General features: G+C 47.1%; 1 protein-coding gene across 4 annotated transcripts in view; it reads left to right on the top strand.

The window, feature by feature from the left end:
* Nucleotides 1-10,157, top strand: part of MYBL1 (MYB proto-oncogene like 1) — a 63,462-nt gene that overhangs the window by 25,545 nt on the left and 27,760 nt on the right. The window contains exon 17 of one of the 4 annotated variants that reach the window (XM_053939231.1): nucleotides 2,585-2,868. The exons of the other annotated variants lie outside the window; for them this stretch is intronic. Within the exon in view, the coding sequence (XP_053795206.1) occupies nucleotides 2,585-2,594 (10 nt within the window). The 3' untranslated portion in view covers nucleotides 2,595-2,868. Of the gene's footprint in view, nucleotides 1-2,584; nucleotides 2,869-10,157 lie in introns of those variants that run through there. 4 annotated transcript variants of the gene reach the window in all.

Genomic DNA, 10,157 nt, shown 5'->3' with positions numbered 1-10,157 from the left:
TTCTGCTGGTGGTGTGGTTTTCTTTCTTTATTTCATTTTCTCTTCTGCTTCATTGCTGTGTGTGTTTTTTGTGAGGTACAGAAGCAAAAGGAGCCTTCTGACAGTGCCCACTCTTGGGCTGTATCACCCCAGTGATGCAGTTGCTATTGCAATGGGAATTCTGTCTACCTGCTACTACATTTTACAGAAATTTTGGATTATAATTTGGATTAGAGGATTAGAGTCCTCTGGATTAATTACCTGACCTCTGATTTCCTGTGTCATTGCACCCTCTGATTACAGAGAGAATGGATGTTAACAGCCTTAGAGCAAGCAAGATGGGAACGGGCTGTGTATTGGCTGGCAGTGGTGGACATGTATGACTGTCCTGTGTCATAGTCTGAGGGGAAGGGGGTGCTTTTCTCTTTTGGGGGAGGGAGAATTCTGCTTACTCAGAATTTACTTCCTTACCCACCATTGTCCAGTTACTTGGTCATAGTTACTCCTTGTAAAAGTGATGTTTTGCTGGTTGCACAACCATCAAAGCTTCAGAGTACCCCTTATAGTGTTGTGCACTCTGCTTCCCATAGGTTGAGGAATATTTGCTCAGCTTTCTGAGGGTGTCAGGCTTTTACACCAGCAGGCATTAAATTTAAAAAAAAAAAAAAAAAATTTTAAAATTATCAATAGGACATACCAGTGGAGCAAAGAAAAGTGCTTATTGAAGACTGCTTATATGCAGTGATACAAAATATCTCAAAATCCTTTGTAGGAAGTATCTGAACAGCAGAAGTTATGCCTACATGTTAGGTGGAAAAACAGAGTTTGCAAAAGGAATCAGCTTTGTTCACTGAATATGTGCTTCCATGTACATGTAGGGATGAGTTGGCTTGTGCTCATCTCAAAGCTGAGCGGTGTGCGGGCAGGCAGCGTCCTTGTTTGCCTGCTTCTCACGCTGGCAAGCGAGTGTTTGTGGCAACTTAGTGTTGGAGAGGACTCGCCCCGGCGCGGGGGCTGGGGCTGCGCCGCGCAGCGAAGGGGAAGCGTGAGCTGCGCTGAGCGGGGCGACTAGCCGGATAAATCAGCCGCCGGCAATTTACAAATGAATGCCACGTTCTCCTCAGCCATACGGAAACAGGGGATCAGCGGTGTCTGGAGGGCCCGTGTCACCAGAAGTAGGCCAGTTTGTGCGTCGTCCTGCGCTGGCAAACGGCCAGGCTTTGTGTGCTCCAGACACCAGATGGGAAGCAATTATGAGTGTGACAAGCGGGTCATCTGGCAGACACTCTGCGGACCTGCTGCTGCATAATTTTTGGCGGGAAGAGGAGAGGTTTTTTTTCTTTTCATTACCCTGCTTCCCTCCTTTTTTTTTTTTTTTTTTTTTGGTTATTGTTAATACAGCGTCTCCTTTAGCAAACTTTCAGTGACTGGGTATGGAGCATCCTGTGTTTGCTGAGCTGATGCCTTTTGTGCCTTGTGGTGAGCACTCTGGAGTGCAAGCATTTTCCCCTGGGCCAAGTAAGCAATGGTTATGCTTGTGTTTGTACATTGTGTAGTTTGTAAATACTGGCCTGCAGTGCTGGCACGGGTGTTTTAGCCACTTGGCCAGCCGAGCTGGGGCAGAAGAGTTCCAGTGCAGAACAGGAGAATGAGGGAGCCTGGAAGTTCCTGCAGCATGGACCTGGTTGTCCAACAGTGAGAGAAATTTCCAATCTCCCTGTAGGACCAGGTGGAGGGGGTGGACTTTTTCGCAGCTGGGGCCAACAAGGGACCTCATCGGTTTGTCCTTTGACCATGGTCACTGGCCTGTGAAAGGGGAGTTTTGCGAACACGGACAAATCAGCTTAGCTGGCTCCAGCTGAGTGTGACAATGCAGCCCCTCGGCTAAGAGCCTGTTGCTAATTGCATTGGGCAAATGTGCAAAACATATTACATCTTCCAATGCTTTTGTCTGTCTGGCTGAGGGAAAATGGCAAACATGCCCTGGGTCACCCGAGGTCACCCTTTTCAGGGCGCAGTGGAGGCTGCAAAAGTCCAAGCAGACACAGGGGTTCCATTGGTCCTGGACCCGGAGAGGAGAGCCATGGCTGGCTGGCAGCAGATGCCTCTCTCCCCACAAAGCTCCTGAGGAGCTTGGTGACAACGTGGGGCATCTGACTTTCTCCTTCAGCAATGGCTCAGGAGCAAACTTGGGTGTTAGCAACATATCAAGGGGAGTTTCTCTTCACCTGAAATGCTCCCATCTCACAAATATAGTGAATGGCCCTCAACCATGTGTCTGTAAATAGCTGCAGAATTTGAATCCTCTGGAAATCATGTTCAGTAGAGCTTTTAGGTCTGGACCCTCAGTTCAGCTCATGGCAGACATTGTCAGCAGTTTTATGGATGGTCCTGTGCAGGGCTGAAAGTTGGAATCAATGATCCTTGTGGGACCCTTTCAATGTAGCATATTTTGTGGCTCTGTAATGTTTCCTGCTGGTAAACATTTGCCCAGGAGTCATCAGGGTTTGTGTTTATAACCCAGCCTGGCCCTGTATGGGTCAGCATTGTGTTCCTTGCCCTTGGGGAAGGCAGAAGTAAGCATGCATGTTTCTCTCCTTTCCAGGTTTAAATGAGCAGGTAACAGCAAGATAAGAAGATAAATATTGCCCTGAAGAGAATTAGTGGTTGCAAGCACAATTTCGGGGAAGAATCACCTGCAGCCTCTAATCCTGTTCATCTTTCCCAAGGTTTGGTGCCAGGTTCTGTGAAAAGGGAGGTGTGAGCACCCCAGCTTCAGCCCAGCTCCCTGTCCCATAGCAGCTCAGCTCTGCAGGTGGACGAGCACTGGATCTGGCTGTCTGCAGCAGTCCTTGTCTACCTCATCTTTCTATGTCCTTTAAACTCTATTGCTAGACACTGCTTGCATTCATAGCAAAGGCATGCTCTGCAAAGGTGCTTGGAGCCAGCTCTGCTTAAACAGTAAAAAATGCAAATAATAAAAAATGTTGAAAAAATTTACCATGATTGTGCAAGGTCTGACAATGGCAGGATGGGAGAAAAAGGCAATGCTGATTTTGGTAAAATCTGTAGAGCTAAGCAAGAAAGACCACCTCAAGTGCCAGCACATCTGTGTGTCTACTGAGTGTTGATATTAGATGTCATGAAATTTGGAGCTGAACCTACAAGCATCTACCTGGCTAAAGTTCAGGTGGTGTCTGGACCAAAGCACTTGCTGTTGTACCCTGGTAACTTTTTTTTTCCTATTAGGCTTTATTTTTATTTTTTAAATTTAATTTTTTAAATTTTATTTAATTTTTAATTTAAAACCTGAGAAATCATTGGGAGATGTTTTTATGTGTAATGACTAGGGACAGAATATTTTCAGGCAGCGTTTTTTGCAATTTTTTGTCTCACAAAAAGTGTGATGGCAGGATAGAAGTGACTGCATTGTAGCATAATACTTATGGACCACAGTTTTTCTTCTGTGCATAACCCAGAACAAAAAGTCTTTCTGGCTCTTTAAAGAACATGAATGAAGCTATTGGCCATTGATTTACTTAAGCAATATGACAGCTGCAAAGCAGGCAGAACACAGATCTTGGAGGGAAGAAAGAACTTCAGACACCTCAGTAAACTTACTCTATAGCAGTGACCTTCATTTGCTCGGTTTGTTGCTGGACTTGTTTCCTGGCTGTGACCTCATACCCAGCAGCAGTCAGCCAGTGATGCTAAAAACTCTGTTTGGGTTTGAGTGAGAAAGGAAGGGTTTGGTTCTGAAAGTCTGGTGAAGGTTTGAAATGAGCAGGGGAGGTGAGGGACGCGGGCAGTGCCCTGACTCTGTGCTGCTCAGTCTGTCCCTGCCATGCTCACGGGCACACAGGCGCTCTGACAGACCTGGCCTGGAGCCTGTGCAGCGAGAAACTCAAAAATATTTAGCTTTTGCTCTTTAAAGTGGTTTAAACCCACACCTGGATGCCTTTTAGCACTGGATGATGTTGATGCACTTGCAGGAATGTTTTTCTTATCACATTGCACTGTGTGAAATGCTTTCTATGAGGAATTTTAGTTAATGGACTATGCACTGAGAACCAGCTGATATTTGTGCCACCTAAATAAAACCTAATCAGAGACTCAGAGCTGGCTGTTCACGAGGGTGCAGACACAAGGGCTGGTTTTGGCATGCTGTCCCTGCCTTGCAGCACGTGGTACACAAGCAGCCCGGGTGTCCTGAGGTGCAGTGGGTCACGGTGCACAACCAGTCTGGGCTCTTGGTGACAGGCAGCCTCTTCCTCAGCTGTGTGCAGCCTAAGGTGACACGTGTCTAGCTATCCTGGATGTTTATGGAACAGCAATAGAATAACTTTGCATAACACTGTTTCCAACATATCATGGAAGTCCTTTTGTTTCCCAGCGTGTGACATCAGCCAGGACTCTGTGCCTGTGTCAGTTATCAAGATGCAGGAACTTGGATAATATCTGTGTGCATTTGCCCCGATTAGATGGACTTTGTGCTATTTCCTCATGGGAAATGAAAAGAAATAAAGCAGTTGCTTTTGTAGTGGGTGATGGTGGTGTGGTCTGTGGTAGAGTTGCTGGCTGGGAGACGGTGAAGCCAGATGTCCCCTGACTTGGTGCCCCAGCAGGACACCGCTACACTGTCATTTGGGAGCAGGTGCTGAGCCACAGGGGAAAGTGTGTGTGTGTGAGTGGGTGGTTTTGTATGACACCTACCCCCTATGCAGCAAGTGTGAGGCAAGATCTCCTAGATCATGTGAAGTGTTTCTCTGTAAGGCAGCTGTTGTGTCCTGTGTTGCAGAGGGCTGTTGCAGGGCTCACGCATGTGCTACTTTCTCTCTGAAATAATCTGCATAAACTAACAGCCCTCCAGCTGGGAGCACAACTAGATGCTGAGGAGGGTGACTTTGGAGTTTTTCTTCTGTTGTGGATTCTGTGGCAGAACTACTAAAAGGGTTTTGGTGCTGACCTGATGATTTCTAGGGACAAAAGTGATTGCTGTAACTGGGTGACCTGACTTGCATAAAACTGGCTCCATAATCTCATTTATCTCCAACTTTACCCCAAACATCTGTTGAATAGTCTGTTATGGGGTATCAAAAAAGAGATTAGAGGACAGAGGACTTTTTAGCATTTGTCAGATCTTGGAAAAAGTAAGTGTTCAAATTTCCTTGAGTTCTTTGCAAAAATATTGCTCCTCAGGTCCAAGACTGTAAGCAACTAAACACAGACCATGCTAGGTCCCTTTTGTGAAGGCAAATGCTCTCCTCTGGCATGAAGTGAGCCCCCTCCTCTGGAGCCTGTGGAGAGGGCTTCCATGGCAGCAAGGCACAGTCCCAGAGGCTAGGACTGGTCAGAGACTTCCTTCAGCATTTTGATGACTGCTGTCATCATGTGCTGGCTTTGTGAACTACTGGAAACTGAGCAGTCCATGGGCTGTCAGGAGCTGTGTGCTTTATGCTTGTTCTGTCTGAGTTTTGAAACTTACTTCTCCCCATCGTATATTAACAGTCACTATTGAAGTTTTCAGCTCAGTGGCTGTGATGCAGTTCTGTGACTTTATAAATACATGTAGGTTTATCACAGCAGAGCAGTTTTATATCCTATTTTTAGGCACTTGGATTAGCTGGAGTAGTATTTTGTTGATGTCTGCTTTTACTGAGCCTTTAAATGTCTTGCAGAACAGCAATTTGCAAGCTTGCTAATACCAACATTCTCCTGAGAGAAATGCAGGCACCTGTGAGTCAGAAGATACTGGTGCCAGCCAGGTTAGCTAGTGACATAGGGATAGATGTGAAGATGGAGCCTGTGTCTAAGCAAAGCAGCATTTGCCTCTGCACACCTGGGTGGTTGCCTGCCTCTCTCTACTCTATAACTCTCTACAAATCCATTTCCCACATTCAGAAAGGAAGGGCAGGGATCTCCTACCCTCTGGGAAGAGCACCCACCACCCTCCCACATCTCTGCAGGTTTCTGAAGGGTGATGCACTCCCAAAATCTGGTTATGAGCCTGGACAACCCAGTGGAGGGACCTGAAGGCTGAGAAAATCTGTGAAGCTAACTTGGTGTCAGAGCTGTGCTCTGTGTCAGGACAATGCTGCTGTGTGATGTTTGCACTGATAATTCATACAACACTCTAGATGCCTGCTGGGGGCTGCTGTGTAGTGGCAAGGCTGCTATAAGCCAGCTCTTCATGGCTAAAAACAAGAGTTGTGTCAATAAGCCATTTCTCTTGCTTTTGCACAAAGGCTGTTATCAGCTGGAATGTGCAGTCTTCCTCTTTACCTTGCTATCTGTACAGGGCTGCTGGTGCCAGCTTTAGCAACTGGACTGGGTGAGGAATGGTTTACCGACCCTTTATTGATGGGGCTGAGGCTGCTGACCCCCACAATGCTTGGGTTCTGAGTGCTTCCACCTGTACTGATCATGCTGGTTAAGTGTCTCTAGCCCAGCATTTTTAACCCTGGGAGCTTAAGCTGAGGGTATGGGCTGCAGAGAGGCCCTCGATGTGTCCAGCTGCTGTGGCTGGTGTGCAAGTGAGACCAGAATCTGTTCCACATGTTTGCTATAACAGATGTGTGAGCATGGCATTGACCTGCCCTTCCTGGCATGAGGAGATGTGGGAGGCTGGCTGTGGCATGGCTGGGAATGTCATGAGCCACAGAGGAGGGCAGAATGGGCTGAGTCCTTCTGCTCCATGGGGTCCCTAGGAAGGGACTGTGTGGCTGTTTCCCACTCCTTACCCACAGAGAGGACTGATGTAGTCAAGACAGGTGCTGGAGTGGTGGCAACCAGACCGTAGCTGTTTTGCACAGCTGGGGCAACTCCTCTGTCACACTGTCTCATTTCTTTAGGTGGTGAAGGTCAGGGAAGGAAGGGCATTGCCTGAGGCACTGCACAGCCACAGAGCATCTCTGCTTTCCACATGGAGACCCTGTGTCTGGTGAGAGCCTTGTGCCTGGCTCCAAAACTGCCTCACAGCCAGAGTCACTGGTCAGGTGTCAGCTGAGGTGTGTGCAACAGTCACAAACAAATGTCCCCTTGCAACCCTGCACGATGGATCACAGCAACCTTCCTTGCCTGCCCCACATCAGCTTTGCACAGACCTTTGTCTTTGCTGCGCGTGTCTGGTGCATTGAGGCACAAAAGCCCAGCATGTCAGCCACTGGGAATGTCCATGTCAAAGGGTTTGTCTCTGGAAGAAAATTATTTGAGGCTTATTTCTTATTCTTTTCCTTTTCCCCCTAGAATATTTGTGTCTCTTCAGCTAATGGGATGACCCACTTCCAGTATGTTGTTGTCAGCTAAATAACTTGGTATTTCTATTTGTAAATTATTTTTAAAAATTGTTAGCCAGGCATGGATTTTTTTATATATTACAATTGAGACTAAATGAATAGACATTGTAAGAGTCTGAATGTTGATGAACACCATTTATAAGAGTTAATTAGAAATAAGTAATATGAAACACGATCCAGACTATAGTGCCCAGTTCTGGGGCCCTGCAACATAGGAAAAATTTGGATGTGCTGGAGCAAGTCCAGAGGAGGGTCATGAAGGTGCTCAGAGGGCTGGAGCACCTCTCCTATGGAGAGAGAGTTGGGGCTGCTCAGTCTGGAGAAGCAAAGGCTCCTGGGAAAAGTTAGAGCAGCATTCCAGTACCTAAAGGGAGCTACAAGAGAGCTGGAGAGGGACTTTTGCCAAGGGTATGTACAGATAGGACAATGGGGCATGACTTTAAACTGAAATGGGCTAGGTATTAGGAAGAAATTCTTTACTGTGGGGTGGTGAGGCACTGAACAGGTTGCCCAGAGAGGTTGTGGGTGCCCCATCCCTGGAACAGTTCAAAGTCAGGCTGGTTTTTAGCAAGCTGGTCTAGTGGAAGGTGTCCCTGGCCATGACAGGGCCTTGGATTGGAACTAGATGATCTTTAAGGTCACTGCCAAAGTGGCCTGTAATTGCTGAAGTTTTTGCAATGTTTACTGTGGTCCTTGTTACTAAGGGCACGCCTTTGGTGAGCAGACTCTTGTTTCCTGAGCCCCACCTTCTTGTGCTGGCACATCACAGGCACAGTGTCTGGTTTTGCAGCATCAGCTCCTGACACGGCTGCGTCCAGGGCTCACTTCACCCAAAAGTGCCTCGTCAGACACAGCGGGGAAGAACTCTGCATGCTGCAGGGGCCTTTGCATGTCTCTTCTGCTTTATGGTCCAGTGAACCCCATCGTCCCCAAAAAAGGGAGCATCAGACAAATAGATTGTGTGTTACCTCTTGCTGTTTCACTGCTATGCAAAACGTGACAGCTCAGTAGGGAAATATCAGTCTAAAATAAAGCAGAGTCAAATGTTAGGCAGGTGAGTGTGCAGGACAGGAGGTCTGATGTGGTGAAACACCTGGCTGGGACTGGGGGCTGCCAGCAAATGTCTGCATTGACCTTTAGAACAGCTCTGAGGCCCTGCATTACTCCACAGCGCTTATGAATTAAAGGCTGTTAAATATGATGTCTCTTTTAGTAGGGACCCCAACCTGACGGCTAAGAAGAGGTGCATCATTCACACTGCTTCCATTTCATCCTGAATTGCCCCCCTTTGATCTAAATTCCGGGGGTTTTCTGGGTCTTCATCTCACTGAATTAAATATTCAACTCCTTTTTTTCCTTCTAAATACTTACGTTTTTATATTAGTGATTTGTGTGCCCATACATTTAAATAAGACTTCTGCCACTTAAAAAAAGTCTTGAATACCACATAGTTTAGGGATAGGGTCGTGAGAGTCAAAGAGTCTATAGCTCCAGGAACACTGGGGCTGGAAAAGGCATGTCAAGGTGATCCCAGCAGGGCCCCAATATTACATCTTTCTAATCTGGACCATCCAGATGGGGACCTCAGTCCCCTGTCTTGTCCCCAGACCAGATGCCCTGAGGGTTAAGTTCAGGATTCAGAGACCTACAGAGCCTACAGCTCCAGGGACATTGGCACTCGAGAAGGCATTACAAGGGCACCGGAGCAGGGTGCCACCATTGCCAGCTCCACACTCCTTAATCTGTGCAGCCTATGGCAATGAGGACCTCTGGCCGAGGGTCAAGCTGCTGTTTGGGTCAGGATTAGGATTAAGGTTGAGAGAGTCAAAGAGCCTACAACTCCAGGAGCACTGGGGCTGGAAAAGACATGCCAAGGTGATCACGGCAGTACCTCAAAATTTCTGCTTATATTTCTTTCTAATCTGGACGACCTAATTTATTCTGAGAGTTTCCCACAGGATTCTTCCCCATGCCCATCAGGTTCGGTGGGAGTGCCCACTCACGAGAGGCAATTTGGTCACAAAGTTGGCAGAAGAGAATCTCTAAAAAGTAATGGATGGTTTCCCCCGGACAAGTTAGAAGAGGTGGTATTACAATGGCTGGACAAAATATCTGAGAAACCAAGGGCAGAGAAATGTAATATGAGCCTGAGCATGCCCCCTTTAGTTGACATAGGCAGGGAAGAAAGTGTGCTAAACAAAATAGGGAAACTGAAAACTCCTCTCCCTTGAGGTGTGCAGGGGAGCAGCAGCTTGATTTATGTTGGACAGCTCACTGGTAATGGAAATGGAGACATCTATTGATGGTAGCTCCTGGACCCCAAAACAAAGTGCTGACATTTCTAGTGGACACTGGGGCTCAGGTATCAGCCTTCTACTAAACAAGATGCCACCACCTGAGGAGCTGTCCAATTCAAATGGCCCTTGCTTGTAGTGAATGTGTTGGGAGTGTCACAACCAGTAACTACCACTGCAGTTATTCTTATGTTACTGGGAGAAGAAGCTATGATAACTGTTATTATGGCAACAGGGGACTTCCTTTTAAGTTTACTGGGACTGGATATTTTGAAAGGGAGAACTTGGCATGACACTGTGGGGTGCCAGTGGTCCTTGCTAGACTGTTGCAGATGGCCCCAAATCTTCCCCCTTAAAAATTTAAAAATGTCAAACCCTAATGACTGCCCTTGGGGACCTGGGAGGGAATTGCCCCAGCCCTAGAGGACTTGAAAAAATGGGAAATTGTTATCCCCACTCACTCAGCTTCCAGTTCCCCAGTATGGCCAGTGTGAAAACCAAATGGTAAGTGGAGATTAACTGTAGACTACTGCCACCTCAGTGCTGACACAGAGCCCTTACCAGCAGCCGTACCAAACATCACTGAGCT

This window comes from Vidua chalybeata, chromosome 1, assembly GCF_026979565.1.
Source record: "Vidua chalybeata isolate OUT-0048 chromosome 1, bVidCha1 merged haplotype, whole genome shotgun sequence".
Classification (NCBI taxonomy): domain Eukaryota; kingdom Metazoa; phylum Chordata; class Aves; order Passeriformes; family Viduidae; genus Vidua; species Vidua chalybeata.
Note: the sequence above shows the minus strand (reverse complement) of the source record. Positions and strands in the feature narration are given on the sequence as shown.